This window comes from Dendropsophus ebraccatus, chromosome 6, assembly GCF_027789765.1.
Source record: "Dendropsophus ebraccatus isolate aDenEbr1 chromosome 6, aDenEbr1.pat, whole genome shotgun sequence".
In the NCBI taxonomy this organism is placed as follows: domain Eukaryota; kingdom Metazoa; phylum Chordata; class Amphibia; order Anura; family Hylidae; genus Dendropsophus; species Dendropsophus ebraccatus.
Genome location: NC_091459.1, coordinates 42,329,820 through 42,356,483, shown reverse-complemented (window position 1 = coordinate 42,356,483; position 26,664 = coordinate 42,329,820). Strand labels below are relative to the sequence as shown.

At 41.5% G+C, this 26,664-nt stretch overlaps 1 protein-coding gene across 1 annotated transcript in view; it reads left to right on the top strand.

Moving 5' to 3' along the window:
- The window catches only part of RSPO3 (R-spondin 3), a 60,141-nt gene that overhangs the window by 9,645 nt on the left and 23,832 nt on the right, over positions 1-26,664 (top strand). Inside the window, exons 2-3 of the mRNA XM_069973657.1 lie at positions 24,914-25,105; positions 26,426-26,572. Coding sequence (XP_069829758.1) covers positions 24,914-25,105; positions 26,426-26,572 — 339 coding nt within the window. The remainder of the gene's footprint in view (positions 1-24,913; positions 25,106-26,425; positions 26,573-26,664) is intronic.

The following is a 26,664-nucleotide window of genomic DNA, read 5'->3' as shown; positions in this document are numbered from 1 at the left end:
GCTACTCCTTTCAAAATAGCCTGTATTATATTGGTTAAACTGTTAAAAAATTTAAAACCATTAATATTGCAGGTTAAGGCTATGTTCACATTATGTGAACGAACGGCCGTTCCGTGACCTTGGCTGGGTTACGGAACGGCCGGTCTCTGCCCAGATCATCCCGCCCGGTACTTAAGTACCCGCCGGATGATTTTTCCAGCGGCAGGATTCTGATGCGGGCGCATCACAACTTCCCATAGCACACAATGAAGCAAGTGGCCGTTGCCGCTCGCTTCATTGTGTGAACTGACAAGGTTTCCTACAGCCGCAATTCACTGAATTGCGGCCGCAGAAAAGTGACATGTCAGTTATTTGCAGTGCCGCATGGGATCCCGACCAGAGCGTATACGATGTGTATACGCTCCAGCCGGGATCCCATAGATCAATAGGCAGCGTTCACAGGCGTACAAAGTACAGTCGTTGTTCCCGATGGCAACAACGGCCATACTTTTACATAGTGTGAACATAGCCTAAAAAATTACACATGCCAACATTACAATTAGCAGGTAACAATACACCAAAAATTAGAACAGAGCTACATTTGTTACAAATACTGTGTCTTCATTAGAGACTTAAAGAAGCAGTTCACCCAAAAAAAAACAGGAGTTGGGCCGAATAATTAAGAGTTTTTGGGCCAAATATGAATACTGGAATACCTTGCTGGAATATGTTCATTTTGGCAAAATTAGTTTCTGTGAATTTGTAACAAGTACAATAAAAATGTTATGAAATAGTATGTGTAGTCAATAGAGTTGAGTAAGCATGCTTGAAGGTGAGCCAGGCACCCAGCAGAGGGCACTTGGTTAAATGCTGAAGTCTCACATTGATTTCAATGGGGTTTGTTACTTGACTCTAGCACTAAAGCATTGAATGCTTGGTTTAAGTAACAAGCACGTGCAAGTGTAGTTGTGAATTAATTTGATCATTGCATTAAGCTAAAAATTGGGTCATATTTGCATTACCAGAATTTAGAAAATATTGTTCATGTATAAGTTTTTTTTTGTTTTATAGTAAAATCTCATTGTACTTATAGGATTTATGAGTGTGGGTCCAATCAATGAGTACGTATAGATGCCAAGAATGCAGGATGACAGCTTATATATATATATATATATACAGTATATATATGTTATAAAGATATGTACACAAGTTAGTGAGCGTAATTAATAGAAAATTGAGTTTTATTCTCAGATAGGGAAAGAATCTGACTCCGACAGCACCAGTAGCCCCCTTGGTCATTTAAGGATTTAGGGCCCTATTCCACGGAACAATTCAGCCGTATTTGGCCAATAACCGTCCCGTGGAATAGAAGGCAATAATCAGCCGACATCATTCATGTCGACTGATCGCTGCGTAGTTTTCTTTTCAAACATGTTGAAAGACAAACGACTCATACAGGAACGATCTGCTGCCATCACTCTGTGGAATAGGAGCTGCAGCAACAGACTGCTGTATGCTATGGGCTGCCCGGACAATCTAGTGATCACCCGGGCAGCCCCCCTGCACCACCCCACGGCCCCTCCCGCACTCACCTGCTTGCTGCTGCCCCGTGTAATAGCGGTGGCAGCGAGCGGGAACGAGGAACAAAGAGTGCTAATAGCGTTCATTTGCTCCTCTCAGTCAGCTTTAGACCAACTACTTAAAAGACATTTAAAGGGAACCCATTATTTTGAAAACACAGCCCAACATGTAGGTATCCTGTTATAGAGCAGGGGGAGCCGAGCAAATTGATATATAGTTTTCTGGGAAAAGATGCATTACACCATATTAAATCTTTTCTCTTTCTGGGCCACAAAGTCTAGTGGGCGGTCCTACTCAATGCTTGACAGCTGCCCCTGTATACATTAAAGGCTGTCAATTCTTGAGCAGGACCAGCTTTAAAACAAGACTACATATCAGTCTGCTCAGCTTCTCCTGCTCTATAGCATGCTGCCCACAGATTGATTGCAGTTTAAACATGACAGATTCCCTTTGACTACTGAAACATACAGCTACAAACTAAGACAATTTAGAGATATAGATTTTGCGATAGATAGATAGATAGAGCGCAAAATCTCTCTATATATAAATATTTATTTTTAATGCTTGTTCTTTGTTGGTAAGTAAATCTCTCATAATTGCCATGTGTAGCTCATGTACACCTTCATTAAGTGGCGGCCAAACGAACCCCCCAATAGGCCATCATTTATACCTATTACATTTTTTCATTCTGCAACAACATGTATGAAATATACACAAAATGTTAACAAAACAATGAAATAGACTAACTATTCAGAAGTGTGTCCTAGGACGGGTCACAGGAACCAAAGGAAACCCCTTTGGAGGGTCAGCGCAGGTGAACGTCCAGGAAATCGGCACAATCACAATCAGGGCCTTGCACAGTAATGTTGCTCAATGTTCTGTTCATTACGCAACGCGTTTCAGTCTATTAGATCACAGACCTGCATCAAGCCTGCTTGATAAAGGTCTGTGATCTAATAGACAGACTGAAACGCGTTGCGTAATAAACAGAACATTGATTCCTGTGACCCGTTGCTGGTCATAACCAGAGGGATAGCTGCGGTTTCTGTCCGAGTGACATCATACGCCTACAGTAGAGTTGTGCCTATTGTTTGCACAACTCCATAAGGTGAGTGCATTAGAGAAGACACACAAGCCCACCACTTTATTGCACCAGGAGGCGCCCCTCTCTTGTTTTGTCTTTCTTAATAGATTAACCAGCCCCCCACCACCACCACACTCTGCCGAGCAAGAGGCACTTGGTTAATTGCTTGAGTCTCCAATTAATTTCAATGGGGTTCATTACTCGAGTCGAGCACTTAAGCATTGAAGACTGATGGACTATTGAGCACTTAAACTTTTTGTTTGCTCAACATTGGTCTCCATCTGAGTATTTGGCTATAGTATTTATCATTGAAATGATAAAAAGTAATGTAATAACTGATATATAAGTACATTTCAACCATTGTTGTTGTTTTATTACACTCTCCTTACATCAATACAGTTCCCACACACCAACAGCAATGTTGGAAAATGTGTGTTGTTGACATTCTTCATGTTAGTTTATAGTATCTTATCAGGAGCATATCTTCCATCATAATTGCATAATCCTTCACAATAGTTATGTAGAATGATGGTTTGTGCACAATTCACAAAATGCATACAATTACAGGGAAACTTAGGGTCCTATAACACGGGACCATTATCGTACAAATTATCATTATAGCATTTGAGTTTAAACGATAATCGTTTCCTGTAAATGCAAGCAATAATCAACGACCAATGAGAAATCGTCCATAGTTACTTTGGTGCTGACACCAAAATCATTGTTAATCGTTCACTAATTGTTCTCTGTAATTCCACATTCGTTTGCTGTAATTCCGCATTCGTTCATTAATCGTTCAGTGTAATTTCACATCATTCCTTCATTTGCTGGGAACAGATGGAGTTAATGATCGTAGTAACTATCGTAACTAATGACTTTCGTTCTGTGCAATATGGGGAACCATTTCATGTTAACAATAAACAATCTCGTTTGCAATTGTTTATCGTTAATTGTTAAAAATTGCTTCGTCTAATAGGACTCATTCACACGATTCGGAATTTGGTCCATAATTGTGGATTCGCAAATTAACAGACAAATTAAGGGCCCATTGATTTCAATTGGGCTGTACACACTGTCCGTATATTTACAGATCTGCAATCCACAAAAATTGTATCTGCTAAAATTACTGACATAATTACTGACCATAGTTGTGGCACAGCGCATAGGGCTATGTCCCCACACAGTATTTTTGCTCAGTATTTTTCAACCAAAAACAGGAGTGGATTGAAAACACAAAAAGACTATGTTCACACACTGTTATTTCAAAACAACTGCTGATGTTTTGAAATAACGGCAATTATTTGTCAATAAATGTTGGCCGTCTTCTCAACAGTGTGTGAACATAGCCTTTCTGTGTTTTCAATCCACTCCTGGTTTTGGTTGAAAAATACTGAGCAAAAATACTGTGTGGGAACATAGCCTTAAAGGAGAAGTTAGGTTGTACATAACAAACTGCTGGTTTGTACCTATAGGAGAAGCGCTGCTGATTCCTGCACTGGTCTTATTTTCCTCTATAGGGCCATATTGAAGTATTTTACCCAAAGCAAAGTAAATTAGCCCGCTTGGTTGTCAGACCAAACCCATAAGGGCACTGTTACTGTGAAAAATCTGGGGGGAATTATGCCTACTTCTATAAATATGCATAAATGAGTTGAGGTATGAGCCAGTGGGCTGGGGAAAGCTACCAGGAAACCATATGGGCTAATCTACATTTTTAAAATAAAATACTCCAATATGGCGCCATGAAAGAAGATAAGAAGACCAGTATAAGAATCAGCAGCTTTTCCCCTACAGGTACATTACAGCAGGTTTGTATATAGTTTCCTTTTACTTTGATTCCATCTATCAAAGTCCATATCACCTGCAATGATCTGTATCCTATTCTACATCCTACATTCAAACACTGTATACAACTTAGGCCATAATGGCATGAAACTGGCTTCACAGGAGAGCGGTCCTGACAATCCCTGTTTCTATCAGTTACTTAAAGCACTATCATCATAAAACATTACATGATGATTTCCGGCTGCTGGCAAGTCTGTTCTAGGAGATCCCAACTCATTCTCCTATATTATATCTGACTAGAAAAATTAGTCTGCCCGAATATACAGTTCTGTCTTTTTGTGTGTTTATTGGATTTCTTCCAGGGGTGTCCACAAGAGTTTGTTGTCTTGTTAAGGGGAAAACTGTTAGTAGCCCTATAAACCATGGCAGTTTTACCTCATAAACAGCCAAACTGGAGATGGAGTCATAGGACTGTATAACAGAGCCTGCTGGTATCGGCAGTGTTATTGCCAGGTACAGAGACATAACCTTTTTATTACTGACTCATCTCTGGATTAGACAACATACAATTGTCCAGGCAGAGCCCAGATTTATGCCAGCCACCTGCAATTATTGTCTTTGGGCCTAAGGGCCCTATTACACAGAGCGATCATCTGCCAAGTCAGGCCGATTCGGGCAAAAATAATTCAATATAATAAAGACAACAAATAGCTGAGGAGTCGATCATCGGCTGATCATTGTCTTTTAATATGTTTAAAAATCATCGGGCGCAACCTGCACATCGCTCCGTGTAATAGCGATGCACGGCCGACGGCTGATATATGGTTAGGAGTCAGCTATGCTCCCCATGTAAAAGGACGCTAGTTGACCTCAGGGAGATCAACCAAAACACAGCAGAGACACCATCACGTGTCTCAACGTCATTATATTCTAGAACAATGGCCCCTGGAAAATCAAATATGCAAAAGAACACTGCAGAGACACCATCACGTGTCTCGACGTCAGTGAACTAGCCAGACCTTCCTCCGGGAAGGAACAACCAAGCCAAGGAATGTCTTCAATTAAGGAAACCACCTAAGCAAGGTATCCATCCACAGACAGCTGTTTATGCTCCCCATGTGTCCTCCTGCTTGTTTCCCGCTGACACTTCCAAATCCATACAGTAACAGCCAGCTCAGCCAATCACTGGCCAAGGGGCTGTTCTGTCTTGGTCAGTGATTGGCTGAGCGGCCTGTCACTGCAGAGATGGGCACAGAAGCGTCAGTGGTGGCTGCGGTCAGTGGGGAATCCCAAAAACAAGCCAGGAGGACATTGAAGGAGCATGGAGAGGTAAGTATCATTTTTATTATTTTCTATCCAAAGCAAAGGGCTCCACGGACAAAGCTAATGATACCCGTGCAGCCCTTGCATGTAATAGGCTTGATAAGCGAGCACTGAGCGTAGAACGGCTCTTGCTTACCGCTTCTAATCAGGCAATGTAATATGGCCATTTATGATAATTGCAAATAATCCCTTAAACGGGTTATATCATGAAGCAATGAAGGTAAAATCAGATGTATATCAGATATATGCTGTCTTTAACATTTTATGCATCTAATTACTTCCTGGTTTTCTCTCTGGACATCTTTCTGTGGTTGCCATGCAACAGTGCAGATACCTTCCCACAATCCCCCTGGCTTGCATTTGACGGGAAAATCAACTGCCAGTACTAACCGTCACCCAGTGGAGCTTAGCTTTTTCATCCTTTCCTATACGTAGGACCTGACAGACCTTTACACTGACTATAACATAGTGTAATGCATCTTCACCCCAACCCTAGCGGCTCCTAGCATTGAAGCATACTGTATACAGTATGACCAGCCAAATCTTATATATCTAAATATTCATACCTTGTCTTCATACCTAAGTGATTGATAAGACATGTTTGCACTGTATATACTATGTTTACACCAATAAATCTGCTTTGTAAAACTATTTACATGGTCTGTCTACTACTATTGTGAATTCGCTAGTTGGTTCATGTATGTAGAGACATTTATATTTACTGACAGTCTTCCGTAGGTAATTGAACTAAGCATGAGTGTGCCAAGAAGGGCAACATGTTATAAAACTAAGCAGCACATGGGCGGGGGATAAGTAAGTCTATTACAGTACATTTTAAGAAATGCTTGTAAGCTTGCAATATTTCATTTAACATAATGCATAAATATAAGCCTAGTTTTCTTCGTGACACCACCCCTTTAACCGGAAACTTTAAGGGCCACATGTATCATCCGGCGAATGGATGATTTTCGGCGGAAAGTGCCGATTTGCGTCTTTTTTTATTCAAAAATGGCGGATTTGCGAATAAAATATTCGCAAATCGGCACTTTCCGCCGAGTACGCCAGGGGGCGGAAAGGGGGCGGAGAAGGGGCGGAAAGTGGGCGGAACGGAGGGCGCGGACTCAGAGTCCGCGCGATTTACCATCCGTTCCGCAAAAATGTAAGCCGAAAACCTACTCCAGTCCTCAGCTGGCGTAGTCCGCCTCTACATAAATCTCCGTAGCGCCGGAGCTGCGGGGGCATTTTTACGTCCGGCGTAAAAAACGCCGGACTTAATAAATGCCTCCCTAAGTGTTTAAAAGGTGTCCAGTTGCCTAACAAAGAAAGGCTGATAACAGAGAACAGTGATAAACCACTGCTGTATATATCCAGAAAGATTGGGGCTTTTACATAGACCTTCCCAGACACCCAACATACTTACATGCCAAACTTAGGGGCCTATTACCCAGAGCGATAATCTGCTGAATCAGGCCAATTCGGCAGATTATGGCTATGTGTTATAAAGACAATGATCAACTGAACGTGTCTTTTGGTCCTGACCTAAAATCATCGGTCGCCGACTGTGCATCACTGTGTAATAGCAATGCGGAGCCAACGGCTGGCGACTGTGTAAAGAAAATAATGAAGTATATATGTATCTGTCCATGCTCCCTGGTTCTTCTGCCCGCTGCCTGTCTGTCTGTGGAACTTTAGAGATGGTCTCTGAAGTGACAGGCTTCTCAGCCAATATCTGGCTGAGACAGCCACGGCCAGTCATTGGCTGAGCAGCCTGTCACTTCTGAGACCGTCTCTAAAGTTCCACCGGTGTCTGTGGGCAGCGGGTGAGAAGCCAGAAAGATACCAGGATAGGGCAGAAGCACTGGGGAGTGTGAACTTTATTATATTACACTAAAGGCGCGGGGAGCTGCCCAGGTGATTTCTAGATCGCCAGACAGCCCATAGAAAATATCGGCAGTCTGCTACCGCCTCACCTATTTCATGGAGCAATGGCAGATTGCTTGTTCTTTGTTCCTCGCTCGCTGCCGGCGCTATTACACACGCCAACAGCGAGTGGGTGAGAGTAAAGGGGGCGCGGGACGCTGCCCAGATGATCGCTAGATCGTCCAGACAGCCCATTGAAGATGGCGGCGGTCTGCTGCTGCCGCTCCTATTCCATTGAGTGATGGCAGCAGATCGCTGCTATACAGATCATTGATTTTGACATGTTGAAAGACAACGATCAGCCGACATTGTGCATGTCGGCTCATAGTTGTCTTCTATTACACAAGGCGATTGTAGTTTTGTGTAATAGGGCATTAAGATACAGTAGATTCATCCAATAGGTATACCAACAGTTTACAGGTTATCATAGTCATATCAATAAATAAATAGTCATATCATTGGAAATTGATTATAAAACTTATTTACTTCATTTGACAGTTCCGTTATATCAGGAAATTAATATGATAGAAACCTTAGTGAAAGGAGTCATTTACACTGATCTCTGCTTATACCGGGTGAGAGCTTACATAGCACTTGGTGCGGTTTGCAGCGCTCATTTGTTCAGATGATGTGTTATAAATATTTGTACTTAATCCTTTTCGCTCAAATTAAACAAGGAGCATCTCCTTATAGATAATGTATACTCATTTTAGTTATGCCTGGAGAAAATAGCTTAATGCTCCATAGAATAAGAAAAAAAAAAAAAACCTTGGTGTAAAACCTGTACTGAAGAAAGACAGTGTAGTGTGCAGTAATGTGAGCCACAATGTGTTATCATTAGGAACAATAATTGCAGATGCCGCAGACTGTTATTCTAACTTGTGATGCTTCACGGTCTGCATGAAAAACGTGTTGGTAAATCACACAGAAAGAATGTGGACATTACCCTTTGAATCAGTTTTGTTTTTTTAATGAGAGGCTTTGAGTAAAATCTCAGAAAAGGCATTAAGGACCACTATTATGATTAACGTTCATCAGTAAAAGGAAAAAGTATACTCACTACTCATGCACAATTTACCAAAAGCTGCTGGAATGTTGCATATGATGGGAAGGCAGTAAACATGAGCCCTGGGATGCATCAGACTCACTCCCTTCTGTAGGACACCATGGTTGTCAAGTGTTTACTGCACATGATAACCCCACAGACTGAATATTGTTGGCCTGTGTACATATACTCCTATAAATACCAATTTGAGGCCAGTAGCACCAGAATGGACACCAATTGAATTAAGGGGTAGTGTTGAGCAGAGAGGCCAAACTATTCGGATTCAGCAACATTCTCCGAACCCGAAAGTTATGCATTTGACTGTGGTATCTGCAGGGGATGGATGCAGCCCTAGGGAGTCTGGAAAAACATGGGTAAAGTCTATGGCCTATGGCTGTATCAGGACTCCCAAGGGCTGCATCAAACTTCTGTAGTCGTAGAGAGTCAAATGCCGAGTTTTCGGATTGGAAAAACATTGCCGAACCCGAACAGTTTGAACTCTCCACTCAACAGTATTAAAGCGACTCTGTACCCACAATCTGACCCCCCCCCCCCAAACCGCTTGTACCTTCGGATAGCTGCTTTTAATCCAAGATCTGTCCTGGGGTCCGTTCGGCAGGTGATGCAGTTATTGTCATAAAAAAATACTTTTTAAACTTGAAGCCTGTGCCAAATGGGTGTATCTGTGCCCTAACTTTACACAACCTCTGTCCCTCCTTCCCACCCTCCTCATCATTAGGAATGCTCCAGGCAGATTGCCTCCTATTCCCCACCTTTGTCAGCCTGTGCAATGTTCAGCTTGGAGAAAATGTTCCCGTGGCATTCCTAATGATGAAGAGGGTGGGGAGGAGGGACGGAGGGCTGGTGCAAAGTTAGGGCACAGATACTCCCGTAGGGCACGGGCTTCAAATTTAAAAGTATTTTTTTAGGACAATAACTGCATCACCTGGCGAACAGACCCCAGGACAGATCTTGGATTAAAAGCAGCTATCCGAAGGTAGAAGTGGTTTGGGGGGGTCAGATTGTGGGTACAAAGTCACTTTAAAGCATACCTGTCATTTTAACAAACCTCTGACATATTATAGCGACACGTCAGAAGTTTGTATCAATGGGGGTCCGGGTGCTGAGACCCCTCAATTACTAGAACAAAGGGGCAGAAGCGCTTAGAGGCATTCTCTGCCCCTTCATCTCCTCACTCACTGCTAAAGTAGCAAAAGACGGAATTATAATGGCAGTCTATGGAACTTCCGGTAGACGTGATTGCCGGAAGTTGCATTGGGTCCATTATAATTCTGTCCAATGTTACTTTAGCAGTGAGAGTGGAGATGAAGGGGTAGAGCAAGGGTCTCAGCGCCTTATCACTAATGGCTATGTTAATGGCTATGGCTGTGTTTTAGAAGAACTACAAAATGTGTATCATTTCCAGCATCCTGGGTCGTCCCATTTTTCCCAAGAGAATACATCATCCTCTGATGTCACACGAGGCTTGGCTGGATCTTGTTTTTGAGTTCTAGCCCTCCCCCTAGTGATGTTACCATCTCTGACCAGCCCCTCCAACCTACATCTCCATTTTGTAGATAGATAGCTAGATAGATAGACAGACAGAAAGACAGTTTGTGAGAGTAAGGTCTGTTAGCAGCATGCTGGATGATGGATGATATAGAGCAGGGGTCCTCAACTGGCGGACCGCGGTCCGGACCGCGGAGGCCAGCTGTCCGGACCCCTGGTCAGACCTCCTAACCGCCCCGGATCCGGTCCGTCCCGGGGCGGTTAGGAGGTCCCGCTCCCCACCGCACTGCCTCCCGCCCCATAGGCGTACTGTCCTTAGATGTCAGTACGCCTGTGGGGCTGGGGGCAGTGTCGGTCCGGCCCCCGGCTGATACGCGCTCTCTGGGGATGTCCCGGGGATTCCCCAGCAGAGCGCGCACAGGTGGACTATATACTACAGGGGGGACCTCACAGGGGGCTATATACTACTGAGGGGGCTATATACTACTGGGGGGAGCGCACAGGGGGCCATACACTACAGGGAGGACCTCACAGGGGGCTATATACTACTGAGGGGGCTATATACTACTGGGGGGGGCGCACAGGGTGTTATATACTACAGGGGGGACCTCACAGGGGCTATATACTACAGGGGGAAAGCACAAGGGGGCTATATACTACTGGGGGGAGAGCACAGGGGTGCTATATACTACTGGGGGGAGCTCACAGGGGGCTATATACTACAGGGGGACAGCGCACGGGGGGCTATATACTACAGGGGGAGCTCACAGGGGGCTATATATTACAGGGGGGAGCTCACAGGGGGGCTATATACTACTTGGGGGGAGCTCACGGGGGCTATATACTACTGGGGGGAGCTCACAGGGGGCTATATACTACAGGGGGAGAGCACAGGGGGGCTATATACTACTGGGGGGAGCTCACAGGGGGCTATATACTACTGGGGGACAGCGCACAGGGGGCTATATACTACAGGGGGAGAGCGCACAGGGGGGCTATATACTACTGGGGGGAGCTCACAGGGGGCTATATTCTACAGGGGGAGAGCGCACGGGGAGGCTATATACTACTGGGGGGGAGCTCACAGGGGGCTATATACTACAGGGGGACAGCGCACAGGGGGGCTATATACTACTGGGGGAGCAACAGGGGGCTATATACTACTGAAGGAGAGCGCACAGGGGGGGCTATACACTACTGGGGGAGCAACAGGGGGGCTATATACTACCAGGGCAGTCACCCCCTTTGTACCTAATATCAAAGGCCTGGTGAGAGAGAAAAAAATGCAAGTTTTCCCGCTAATAAGCAGCAATTCTGTATATAAATAGTTGAACGTTTGTGACAAAGTAACAAAACACGTTTCCTACTGATGTTCAGCTCGGACCTTCACCTGACAATAGACCCCGGTAAGTGGACCTTCACTAAAAGTTGTTGAGTACCCCTGATATAGAGCATATAGGGAATAAATGCAGCAGGTGCAGTAACTTTACTGTCTGCATGAAATTTGATGTTTGATATTCTGCGACAGCTTTGGGTAGAAGTGTTATGGGAAAAGAATAGGCTGGGTGGGAGGACTGTGATGAGCAGTTAAGGTAAAGCAATGCATTCTGGGAGTACTTAGCAAATGCTCCCCCAGAGAGTACACCCACAAAATACAGAACTAAGACCCCAAAAACAAATGGATTTTTGTTGATTTTATATCAAGACAGGCAGGTAAGTAATCCTATCTACTTCTGCAACATGTATATTGTGGATATACTATGTATGAAATAAATATTTTATTCTTATCACAACTAAAAAAAATGCCATTCACATCACTGGGGTCTAGGGGATTATTCTTCTCAGGGAAGTATATGAGACCACAAAGTGAGACCTATAATAGGTGGAGCTTCATGTATTTTTCCCTCATTCCTCAGTGTTTGTGTGTTTGTTATGCTGGAACATAAGTGGTAATAGGACTAGATCATTCATTCAGATCAAAACGTGAGGATGCCCATTCCAATTTACTATGGATGTTGGGCTCTTTCAAAGGAACACAAGTCTGACCTGAGAAGTGAACTAATATGTTCCATATGAAGATCCTCCGAAACGTTACTAACATTTGTCAGTCACATCCAGATGTTTGTGAACACATCTGGCAGTAGCGCTATATTGTACGTTTATGGGGTTTCCAAAAAGGCATACTTCTGAAAGCTTTGGTCTACTTTTGCTTTAGGTGACGTCAAACCTGCAGAGACATCTATGCTCATGTCTTACAGTGGGTCTCTGTTACACTGGAAGCGGATAGATAGTATAGGGCATATAAGGGCTTGCTTCTGGTGAAAAATGTTACATTATATCGCCACCATTTGGGGATTCATGTAACTTATTAACTTTTTTAATTTATTTATTTTTTTTAGGGATTTTTAAGATTTCTTTTTTTTTTTGTAAATCAAAGTTTATTATGGAAAATTTTACTTATATGACAGATAGGAAAAAGAACAGTACAGAGGGGGAGCGCAGTCCCCACAGTAAATGCATATAAACAGTATTAACATGTAGTAAAGTCGTGTTGCGGACTCTGAGGGCAGCACCATACGCAAGGTAAAGAAGACGCCGCGGTGTACATCACAATAACATTCGGGTTGCTACAATTCGTTGTTGCGTTAGTGTGAATTATGCACTAAAATCTTTCATCGCCCCCAAATAACTCGTAGTCTGAAACTAAGGCGCCAGTGGCGCAACAATCTGAAGCAAACAAGAGAACATGAGGTAAAGACCCCAAGAATAGGAAGAATAAGGAGTAAGGAAAAAGAAAGAATAAGAGGGGCGCAGGTGGGGGAGGGGGAAAGGTCAAGGAGGTCAGGTACAAAAGGGGAAGGGGAAGGAAGGGGGGGAGGGGAGGAGGAGGAGGGACCAGAACACCATCCAGAGGAATAGGGACCAATTGTCCGGGGCGGCCACGAAGGCATTCTAAGAGCAATTTATGTTAGATATGCTGCAAGGCCCTGACTTTCCCTAAAAGAAGACCACGGGAGCCACAAACGCTCTACCTTGGATCCCCTGTCATGATCCTCCGTCATCAGGGATTCCATGCGAAACAAGAAGTCCATTTCGGTCGCCCACTCCCCAATGGATGGGGGGGCTGTGGATTTCCAGTGCCTGGGTATGACTGCCCTAGCGGCCGTCAAGAAGTGACGTAACAGTCCTTTCCTAACCACGGATACCGGATCGGGGATCAAGGAGAGTAGTGCGACACTTGGTGTGGGTGAAAGAGTTTTGCCAGTGACTTGTGTGTATATTTCAAAGACCTTTGCCCAGAATGGCCGCAATACTGCACAGTCCCACCAGACGTGGAGCATTGAACCTACCTCCGCCTCGCAACGCCAGCAGGTCACAGGAACAGTCGGGTAAAATCTGTGCAAGAGCTGGGGGCATCTGTACCACCTTGTTAGAATTTTAAAATTCTTTTCCTGAGCAATACAGGCAGCAGGCAACTTATGGGTCAGCGTAAAGATCTTTAATTTGTCAGCTTCAGACAGGGTAATATTAAGATCCCTTTCCCAAGCCGAGACAAACGGAAGATCCCCATCAGCATCCTTGTTCAGTAGCAGTTGGTACAATTGAGAGATTACCTTCTCCGGTGGGGTGGTCTGCAATAGCAGCATTTTCAGGTCAGTGGAAGAGGTCGCCAGAATCCCAGAGGGAAAGTGAAGTCGCAAGAAAGCTTTCAGTTGTTCGTATTCGAACCAAGAGAGAATCCCCTCTGGGCAGGTCTGCTGCAATTCAGACAGGGGGCGCAAGGAGGGACCTCCCCCCAGCACCTGACTCAATCTGGCACCCTCAGAGGCGGACCACAGAAGAAAAGTGTCCCTATCCATCGCAGGGGGGAAAGCCGGGTTGCCAAACAAGGGGCTCATTACGCCCGGGCGATGAGATAAGGAGTATAGAGGCAGTAGTCTGTCCCAAATTTGGAGAAAGCAGCGCGTCAGGAATGGAAAAGATTCCAAATGGGGTCTATGGATGGGCATAACCCATGGCAGAGAACGTAAGATTTCTTTTTTAAATTCAACCTACGCTGTTCAGTGTGCTGTAAAAAAGTAACGCCGTTATGCTGTTGGTTGTGTCTGTTTTCTTGCACCAAATTAATAAATGTAGTTTATGCCCTTAGTAAGGTTTTTTAGGAAGGTTTTTCACAGAACAAAACTTAAACCTGATCATCCCACCACACTAGAAGTGGCTGGTTTTTAGAATAGCAAACTTGTCAAAAGAATGATGGTTTGCTTAATAAATCTGTTGGTTGTGGCGGGTTTGAAAGGACACACCCATGACACGCCCACTTTACAGGTTTTTGGACAAAGATGATAGGCTTGTCAGGTTGTGTCGCACACCTTTAGTAAATATGTCAGAACACTAAACCAACAGGGAAAATGGACTAAAACCTGGCAATTTGCTGCTCGGAACACGTAAGTAAATCAGCCCCAATAAATATATTCTTTGGCTCAATACAATAACAGCAATGCCACATTTGCATATTCTTATTTTAGACTATTATCACTTTGGCATGATAGAAACTGAAAAAACAACAAAAACTGTCAGCACATTCCAAGATCCATAGCATTCTTATGTTTTGTATGATTTTTTGATCTCTTTTATGATGTTTTTTTTCTGAGGCAGTTGTACAATACAGCAATTCTGGCACAGTTTTTTTTATATATATTTTATTACAGCGTGCACCGTGCTGTATAAATAATGGTATAGGTTTATAACTTGGGTTATAATGGATGTGCCTATACAAACCTATAGTTATTTGTCTTTTTTATTTTATATGTAACAGTTTATTTTGTTTGAGGAATAAAAAGTAATTTTATTGTTTGGAGGGATTGTTTTATTATGGTTTATTTTACACTTTTTTCACTTTTTACTTACCAGCTGCTGTATATCCTGCAGGAAGTGGTGTATTCTTTCCAGTCTGACACAGTGCTCTCTGCTGCCACCTCTGTCTGTGTCAGGAACTGTCCAAACAGTAGTAAATTCCTATAGAAAAACCTTTCCTGCTCTGGACAGTTTCCAACATGGACAGAGGTGGCAGCAGAGAGCACTGTGTCAGACTCTGAAAGAATACACCACTTCCTGCAGGACATACAGCAGCTGAAGACTTGAGAATTTTAAAAACAAATAAATTAAAAAGCTATATAACTTTCTCATACCAGTTGATATGAAAGAAAAAAAAATCTGCTACTGTACCCCTTTAAGAATGGTCCATAGACCACTATGTGTACCTTTACCAGAGGTCATGAGATATTTGTCGTCACACAGGCCTTTTCACCAGCTAGCAGGTTTAATAAAAGCAAAAGCATCAAGCAAAGGAGTAGGGAGTAATCATAGTGATGGCCGTAGCTAGGCAATCTGGTACCAAAGGCATATACAGTATATCAATGAGGATTGGGTGGAGATTCAATAACCAGAGATAGAACGCAGAAACAGGATTAGATAAGTGGTCACTCCCAAAGTACAGAATAAATGGGGACAAGACACAGCAGGACGTTCCTGTAGCTGGCATCTGACTGATCAAAGTTCCTTTGATTGGCACATAGTAAAGGAGTAGTGCTAGCCAGAGGGCCTTTGAAATCCCATTGAATCACAGACAGACAAATTTTTCCAAGCTGCCCCCTTTCTGTCCCAGACACACAGAGAAATCCAAGGACAGACAGATTCTTGAATTGATGAATTTAGTCAAAGAACAGGACATAACACATTAGTGTAACCCCATGTGCTTTGTTCTTTCTCTTCTCTAATTTCTTATTAAGCATAAGGTTTGACTTCCACATTTAAGTTGTTTCATATGGGAGCGTGTTTAATCTGCACAATGTTATGTATATTCCCAAAATACCAATGACCCCGTAGTGATCTTATGGGGATTTTGGCAGGTAATTGCATAGGTATTTTATGTTGGAATTCTTGTCAGTACATCCCTTATGCTCCTGTACAGGGCCGAACTTAATGGATGATATGTGTGGCAGCCCAAGGCCTATGAGAAAACATGCAGGAAGAATTAAAGCCAGTAGTCAAATATGGATTTAACAAAAGGATTTCCATCTCACTGGTCATCAACATCATCATCAACCTCACGGCATTCCATTTCACATGGCCAATATTTTACAGATGTGTGAAAGTGATCGCAGCTGTCTGACATGCATGGTTGTATTTTCCTTATAATGTCTAATGATTGTGTAAGATTCACCAAGAATTACTGCTATGTGATCTAGGAAATGAATTCAAGCACATTTAAAAATATCCCTTGTTTTTCTGGAAATTTCTTCTGCCATTAAACTACTTGTAAAAAGGGGGATGCATCAGGGAACGTCATCATAGACTGGATTCCCCCACACACACACACATATATGGGAATGGGTAAACTCTAGGGATGGTCCGAACCCTCCGAGGTTCTGGTTCGTATGAACCTGAACGCTCGGCATCAGATTCCCGCTGTCTGACCGCTCCGTGGAGCAGGTGGATACAGCGGGAGGACCGCCTGGAAAACTGGGATACAGCCTATGGCTATGGCTGTATCCCAGTCATATCCCTGTATCCCAATCATTACCGAGAGTTCAGGTTCGTACGAACCCAAACCGAACTCGGTTGGGACCATCCCTAGTAAACTCTTATATTGTTATAATAGGTATCAGGGATCGGCACAAGTTGTGCATAAAAGCTCAGCAATGCAAATATCTAGGCCTTGGCTTTGACCCATATCACAAGCTCATGTGTGGCAAATTTGTTGCAGAACTTTCTGCAACTAAAACCAGTTTCATTAATTTAAAGGGGTACTCCAGTGAAAAATAAGTTTTCAAAACAAATGGTGACAGAAAGTCATACAGATTTGTAATTTACTTCTTTTTTAAGTTCTTAAGTCTTCCAGTACTTATCAGCTGCTGTATGTCCTGCATAAAGTGTTGTCAGGAAAGGTTTTCTATAGGGATTTGCTCCTGCTCTGGGCAGTGCCTGTCCCGGACAGAGGTGGCAGCAGAGAGAACTGTGTCAGACTGGAAAGAATACACCACTTTCAGCAGGACATACAGCAGCTGATAAATACTAGAAGACTTGAGATTTCTAAATAGAAATAATTTACAAATCTTTATAACTTTCTGCCACCAGTTGATTTGATTTATTTATTTATTTTTTGCTGGGGTCCCCCATTAAATGCAGATATTTCAGAACAACAGAACAGTTGCAATACTTTCTGAAACACATACACTGCATGTAAAGCTAGGTAATGTAAATAGGAGGCATCTTAAGGCCCCATTACACTAAACAAATATCATCTATTACAGATGATAATCATTTTGGTGTAATAGAAGACAACGATCAGCCAACATGAACAATGTCGACAACAGCAAAAAAAATCCTGCCAATAGTATACTAAAGTGCAACAATATCCAGAACAACCATTGTGCAATTTCTTTGGTTGTTCATGAAAGATGTCGGCTGATCGTTGCTGTCGCTTGTCTTTCAACATGTTGAAAGACAAACAACCAGGATAGCATCGATCTGCTGCCGTCTCTCTGTGGAATAGGAGCGGCGGCAGGAGACTGCTGCTATCCTCTATGGGCTGCCCCCCGCAGCTCCCCTTACAATAGCGGTGGCAGCAAGCGGGGAAGGAGGAGCAAACGAGCGCTGAAAGCTCCCTAACATGGCCCCGGGTAATAGGAGCTTTAGCAACAAAGGACAATAGTGGGTTTTCACAGAGGAGAAGGGAACCAATATGAAAAAAAAATCATACAGACACCCCATAATAGTACCATGTTTTGCAACCCAAGTCTTGTTTATTTTTATTATGTATTTATTTATTTATTAATTTTTGGCTTCACCCTCTTTCCATGACCCCTAGGCCAAATACTTACTCAATAATTAACCCCTTCCTGTAACATCATGGAAACTATGCCGTTATTGTGCATTGATGTGAAAGCAGGCCATAGTGATGGTTTGGCCATCACCTGCAAGTGCTGGCTGTGTTATCGCTGATATCTAAGTACACAGAGAGTGGGAGCACCTTCTGTCATCCAATTTCCCTCAGGACACGGAAGTATAGTATACCAACAATCAAATGTCAGTAGGACACATAATAAGTATCGTTGTGTCCTGTAGAGGACCTGTAGCAATCCAAAATTCTTACTATCATGGTTTTTACCATTTCTTGATACACCCTCTATTCCTGAGTTTCCGTTTTTTTAGTTTGTGAATAGGTGGGCGTGAATGTCAGGTGATAAGTGCAATTACACGCCACATGACTGTATATTTACGCCTATCACATCGCACCCAGTTCTAGAATAAAGAGGTGATAAGTATCGGGATAGTTATTGTATATTGTGTAAAGGGTCTTTTACACGGGCCGATTATCAGCCAGGAGCATCGCTAGAAACCTTCTATTGGCTCCTTCGGGCAAGGACGAGGAAAACGCCCTATCCTTGGCTGATCGTGGCAGGTTTCAAAATGTATTGTTATCGGCTGCACATCTTCCTGTGTACAGGGGATGTACGGTCCATAATGATAAAGGAAAATGACATTTCCAGATCACAAGCAGTGCTTCCTACTGACAGCTGCTTGTGATTCGCCATGTGGCTCTCCTGTCCTCCAGCTTCTACTGTATCATCAGGACCCAAGTCCTACAGAATGATGGACAGTCAGAGGAGGACTGGAAAACTGGTAGAATGGAATGTTGGATCACAAGCAAAGCAGAAGGTAAATATACACTGCTTGTGATCTAGAAACTGTTGTGCCATGTAAAGGCACTGCATACTTGTGACTTTCTTTCACAAGTGAGACAGCATTGTTGTCATCGGGATGTCTGACATCCAATCATATAAGTCATATGTAGTTCTGTATGTCATTCTTTTTTGCATTTTATTATGGGTAAAATACAGTATAATGGCTTTGTTTTCTGGGTGATTGGGAACAGACATGGATTCTCTTTCGTGAAGGTGATATGGCAAATGTTTCAAGCAACTCCTGGATCCTTGAGCACATGTCAGTGCTGACGTTCTGGCATTAAATGTAAGAATTCATATTTTTTAAAGGAAAGTAATAAAAGCTGCATATGCTTTAGGTCAGTTGCTTGGCAGAGATTTGAGGACATATTTTGCCATTTTCTTAAATGGCTACAGGAAGTTTTAGAAATAAAGTGAACCTTTTCCAAAAGATAACCTCTTCGAAAGACCACCCCCTTATCCAGACCTATGCCGCCCCTTTACTCAGCCATTACATTGACTTACAGCTAACATCTGGCTGCAGGCGTTTTTGCTCAAATAAGCGTCATGGCGTTAGTTTTTATTTTATGGTGTTTATTTCTTAAATTTTTTTTTGCCATTTTTGAGAACATTTAAGGCTGTGTGAAACCAGCCTCAAAGACGTTTCACTATAGCTGTCAGCCAAGCAAACATATTATTATTATTATTATTATTATTATGAAATTAAATGTACATATTTGTTTAGGGAATAATCGCTCAGATATGTTGGAATGTGTTTGTTGAATATGCCTTAGAATTAGAATGGAACTGCATTCTGAAGGCTGTAGAGTTACATAGTGTTCTAAGGGTTTACCAAAAGCAACCGTTTGCACCAATGGCCACGCACTGTGCAGCTGCTTTAATTCATGGCTGTTGTTTGCCACTTCCAGAGTCATTGTTAAAGGAAACCTATCACCATAAAAATACTATGTAAGCCATTAGCATCATGTTATAGAGCAGAAGGAGCTGAGTGGATTGATATAAATCTTTGTGGGAAAAGATTCAATATAACTTGTAATTTAGTGATTGAAATCTCTGATGTTTCCATGCTAAAGAGTCCAGTCCATTGAGTGACACCGCCCACTGGACTCCTTACACAGAATGATCAGGAATATCAATCAACATGTTACAAGTTATAACATCCCGACAAAGATATATATCAATCTGCTCAGTTCTTCCTGCTCTATAACATGATGGAGATATATTTGATAGCATTGGCTTTGTGACAGGTCCCCTTTAAGGAATGTGTAGGTGACATTGAAAATTTACCTGTCATGACATATAAAAAAACAAAAAAACACAGCAAATATATAGTTAACACTTGCATTATGTATGCTGTCTATTTGGATTTTAATTTTGCTACTCCATTATTCTGTTTAGTGCCCTATTGTACGTATTAATTTTACTTTAAGCCGGAGGACGGTTCGTAAGATCAGCTGCAGCAGTACACGGCTGCCGGACAATCAGCATTCATCTTCACTTGGCAACCTGACATCACTTCCTGCATTTGGTCTCTTTTGTGCTGTTACTAAAGACCAAATGACCTTAGTGATGGAGTCTCCACTACAGTTTTCCAGTCAATGAGACACACTTAGCGGCCGAATGTATAGCATTGTATTACATTTAGAAAATGGTCACTGCTGATTTAACAATATTTATTGGTAACAACAGTGCCCTTTTAAGAAGCAGTCAGTGGCTCACCTGCCATTGTTGGTGCTGGTCAAACACTAAACTCTAGTGGTAAACTGCCAACTTAAAAGAACTCTCCTCAAACACCATCCACATTTTCAAAAAGCAACAAACAACACTCCCACAGTGGTTGGTCAGTGATCTGATAGAGGCCTGCTTTTTATGGCTATTCAACTTATGTTTTGTGTAGAGATGAGCGAACCGGGTTCGCGTTCAAGTCAATCCAAACCTCAACGTTCGTCATTTGATTAGCTGGGGCTGCTGAACTTGGATAGAGCTCTAAGGTTGTCTGGAAAACATGGATACAGCCAATGACTATATCCATGATTTCCACATAGCCTCAGGGCTTTATCCAAGTTCAGCAGCCACCGTTAATCAAATGCCAAAAGTTTGGGTTCGGATCGACTTGAGCATGCTCCAGGTTTGCTCATCTCTAGTTCTGTGCGAGTGCTGGTCTCCGAAGCAATGTACAGTACCAACAGTTACTAAACCATCTGTGTTTTAATCACTGCAATATGGTCCATCATATTAATTTCTTACTAAGCTATATCCACAAGGTCATTCTCCCACTGCCAACAATTTCTCACTGAGGCCTTTTCTTTTTATCTATGCCTGAAAAGATGTACTATAGTGCAGAGGTGAAACCCAGCAGATATTAAGTACTTTTCTCAATTTGTCAACATTATATTCCCCTTCACAACTGCAGTACATCATATCTTTTACTACTAGTAAAACATTTAGTATGTAAATGTAAAATATATGGTACATCGTCTGATATGAAGGCTGCTGAAGTTAAAAGGAAAGCTTCAAAAGTTATCCCCTATCCACAGGATAAGTGATGAGAAGCTGATTAGTGGGAGCTGAGCCGCTGGGGAAAATTGTCCCCAAAATAAATGATGTGCACTGCACATGCATGGCCAATCGTCCATTCATTCTCTATGCATTGCCTGACAATTGCACAGCTCAGCAAAGCCCAATGAGCAGGCAGAAAATTATAAAGCAGAAGGAACTTTATAGACAAATTTCTGGGAAATTTTTCCTCCATGTGTACAGTATGTGTATGAGAAAGATATCATTGTACTCCTAGGCCCAGAATAAGCAGACGTTTACATGACTGGGACTACTGATTTTTGCTCTAAAACATAGGGGGAGATTTATGAAACATGCTGTAAAGTGAAACTGGCTCAGTTGCCCCTAGCAACCAATCAGATTCCACCTTTCATTCCTCACAGACTCTTTGGAAAATGAAAGGGGGGGTCTGATTGGTTGCTAGGGGCAACTGAGCCAGTTTCACTTTACACCATGTTTCATAAATCTCCTCCATAGTGTCTGCACTTTAGGCTACCTTTACTTTTTTTTCTTTAAAATGTATTTATTTATTAAGATATATAGCAATTAAGGCAATTATTATTTCTATTAATATATTATTCATAGTATTATTATTATTTGAATGACTATTGCTAGTGATCACTGCTCAATGTTAATGAATAAAATATGGACATTGAAACCATGGACATTGAAAATACTATATGTAGTTATGTAGTTTATATTACATGCATGTTTATATTATTTAGATTGCATGCAAGATAATGCAGTTCTAGTTTACAGCATTCATAGAAATGTTAATGAACGAATCAATATTGTTAGTATTGCTACTATTTTGCTATGACTATTTAAGTATAATACATTTATGGTAATTTATAGAAAAAACTGTTTAAATATCCTCAACTAAAAATATCCAAAACTGTACTTCAAACAGAGAGACATTATCAGTGTCGGACTGGGGTATCTGGGGCCCACCAGAGGAAATGATGCTGGGGGCCCAGCAATGAAGAACCAGTGAGAAACAACATGGCAGTCAGAGTTTGTGCAGGTTCTAAAGCTTGGGGCCCACCACGATCCTCTGGTGGGCCAGTCCGACACTAGACATTATATGGTTACAGATACTACAGGAATGATATTTTACAATGGCATAACGCTCTGTAATATAAGTGCTCATAGAAAAAATACAATTTAGGGATATACTTAAAGGGGTACTCCAGGGATTTTCTTCTTTAATATCAACTGGTTTTAGAAAGTTATATAGATTTGTAATGTAGCTCTGTTTAAAAAACCTTCCAGTACTTATCAGTTGCTGTATGTCCTGCAGGAAGTGGTGTATTCTTTCCACTCTGACACAGTGATCTCTGCTGCCATATGGGGACCTTAGGGGGTTAAGGCATATAATGATCCTTGTGATTTTCCATGTGACCAAAGATGATTCAAATCAGTTTGTGTAAACTGAATCAATATTGGATTCTTAGACTATTATACAGTACATAGCCCACTTTTAAAGAATGAGAATATACACTTAGTATATTGTGACTTACTTTAACTTTCTAAGTATACCATACGGTATATTTTTATTACTGATTACAAAATGATAAATACAACATTGTGTTCAAACATTGTAGTTTTGTCGAGGTTATATTTTTGCAATTTTGGCACAATTTTTGCAAAAACATGGCACATATGCTATATATATATATATATATATATATATATATATATTTCTAAAAAAAAGTTCTCACTTTCTGGCGATAAAGCCCCTTCAAATTACACAAGCTGTCAATTTTCTAAATCAATTTCAGAATGTGATTATGCTAACTTCTCAAGCAATCCTTTTCCAAACTGTTATCATTCTTGTGTCATCAATCACTTCTGCATGGAATATGTGGAGAATGTGAATGATGCACAGTGACAATTTTATCACAGTTTTCTTTTTCACTCTAATGAGGCATAGACAAAGTTTTTTTGAAAATACCCCATTGCAATTTGCTTGTAACCACAAGCTTTCTCTGCTGAATGTGAACTTGTTAGTGGTTTACATTCCTTAACAGATCACATTCCTGCACTTATGTGGAATTTTGGACAAACAGATAGATAGATAGATAGATAGATAGATAGATAGATAGATAGATAGATAGATAGATAGATAGATAGATAGGACATAGATAGATAGATAGATAGATAGGAGATAGATAGATAGATAGGAGATAGATAGATAGATAGATAGATAGATAGATAGATAGATAGATAGATAGATAGATAGATAGATAGGAGATAGATAGATAGATAGATAGAAGATAGGAGATAGATAGAGAGATAGATAGATAGATAGATAGATAGATAGATAGGAGATAGATAGATATCTTCTAAAGTAAAAAATAGAAATGATGATATACACGCAGGATCGCCTTTATTGTATGTTTAGTCCATAGATAGCGTATAGCCCAACATGCGATGCTACAATAGAGGAGCACAGCTTGAGCATGCTCATCTTTCAGCCTGTGAATACAAGTAGCTAAAAAAGTTGGATGCAGCCCTAGGCAGTCAAAGAAAACATGGCGATAATAGGCAATAGGCTGTATTCATGTTTTCCTGGACTCCCTAGGGTTGCATCCTTCTTCAGCTACGTATTCACATGTTCAAGTTGCGCTTATTTCTAGATGCTACTACATGTTGGCCCTATTGGCTATGTGCATGGGCCTGTATAGTGCCACTCAGTGTCTATACAGCACCCTTTATAGTTGGATGGGCAGTCCATGTCCCACTGTATGACATGCAATGGGACGCATACCATCAAAATGATTAAAAAAAAGATTTATTGTGAATATCTACAGCACAATGTGGTCTTATATAATAGATAAGGTTATCATGGTCAATGTATTTTTCTAACCCATTCAGAACTGCAAACATTTTAATTTTTAATTTTTCTTTTTTTCCTCCTCACATTCTGGAAACCGTAACTTTTTTTATGTCTCTATTTTACATCTACAGAACCATATTAGGGTATTTTTTTGTGGTTTTAACTCTACTTTGTAATGACAACCTTTAAAAAAAAAAGAAAAAAGCCTGCAATTTTCATATTTGGTTCTGTCAGGACGATTACAACGATACCCAATTTGTATAGCTTTTGATATTAATCATAAAAAAAAATCTTAATAAAAATTGGTTTAAATCACCCCTACAACATTTTTATTTTTACTATTTTTATCTACAGAGCTGTTTGGGGGCTTATTTTTTTGCAGCACATGACAGCAGACCCCTGTTGTGGATGGAACAGGCTCAGCGCCTGTTAATTAACATAAGGCAGCTGGGAAGGGGTTAAAATGTATTTTTATTTTTATTGTGAAAAGTTAAAGGTTACTAAAAGCATTATTTTTTTTTCTTTATCTATTCTGTTTTCTCCAGTGCATCCCAATGTCAGCCAGAATTGCCAAGGAGGATGCGCCACATGCTCTGATTACAATGGCTGCATGACATGTAAGCCAAGACTGTTTTTTGCTCTAGTAAGGAATGGTATGAAACAAGTTGGAGTTTGTCTTCCCTCATGTCCGATTGGCTACTATGGGATACGTTCTCCGGGAATTAGTGAGTGTAAAAGTAAGTATTTAAACTTCAGTTCAATACTATGTGTATGTATCATCAGCTTCATAAAGAGACAACTCTATGGACTTGGTTTAATTCCTGTGGCATTATCTGTGGTGGCAGAAGACTCATGAAGACCAATCCCTCTAACCCTCTAATAACCTATTGGGATAATAAGGGTCTAAATTAAAATCACTAGGGCAGGTGGATGGGGCGCTGCTCTGATCTCTCCTCACAAACTGCTGACAAGTAGTGCTAAGCACTATATCAATAGAAATACTTGTTCCCGCCAGTCATGACTGAAGCAGGAAACTCCTGGGTCACCATCTGTCCAGATACTGCAACATCTGCTCAGATGCAGAAGTAAGTAGAACCAGCTCAAGGCACCAGTGCTGACCCAGCTTTACCTGATAAGTACTTCCTGCAAAAAACAAGAAGGGGAGAGAAAGAGGAGCAGAAACAAATACATAAAAAAATAAATAAAGGCGCAAGGGGTAAAAATCATACCCAGGGCTTCTGCCACCATTTCTATGGACCCCCCTGTCGTTCTGCTAGGTAACAACATTAATATAAACATACTGTATGAGGGAAGACGTATCAAACCTTGGGCAAACAAACAGTTCAGCAGTTGCCTATAGCAATAAGATTGCTTCTTTTTTTTTTTTTTTTATTTCTCTGAAAATTAACGCTTAAAGGGTAGGGATGAGTGAACCTCGAGCATGCTCGAGTCGATCAGAACCCGAACTTTCGGCATTTGATTAGCAGTGGCTGCTGAAGTTGGATAAAGCCCTAAGACTATGTGGAAATCATGGATATAGTCATTGGCTGTATCCATGCTTTCCAGACAACTTTAGAGCTTTATCCAAGTTCAGCAGCCCCCGCTAATCAAATGCCGAACGTTCAGGTTCGGATCGACTCGAACCCGAACCCGGTTCGCTCATCTCTATTAAAGGGGTGTTTTTTTTATATATACACACATTATGATTCAAATGTTTTTTATGCATTATAGAACTTCCCATGCATAATAAAGACATTTTTGGGAACATCCTGTCATGAATACCATTGAGGGAAGCCAGAGTGAGCCTTTCCATAGGCCAAATGACAGACATCAATGGATGTCATATGCCATTTCGTGGCCATATAACGTCCATTATTTCAAAATAATGGACATTATTTGGATGCAAAATGACAGCTGTGCAAAAAAAAAACCAGCCAAAATAAGACATAGTGTGGTTGTGGCTGATAACAGTAAAAAGAAATAAAGATATGGCAGCCCATAGGACACTGGACCCATTGCCACACCATATTACTTACTGGTCTTCTTTGTGCTTTCAGAATGTAAAACTGACTGTGAAACATGCTTCCACAAAAGTTTCTGCACAAAATGTAAAGGTGGGTTTTATTTGCTCACTGGGAAGTGCCTTGAAACATGTCCAGATGGGTTTGAGAACAATAACCACAGTATGGAATGCAGTACTATTGGTAAGTAGTCCGGTATCTACCAGTTGATTTATAACTATCTGCCTTTAATAAAAGTATAGTCAGCATTTCTGGTTTACCACACATATATGGCT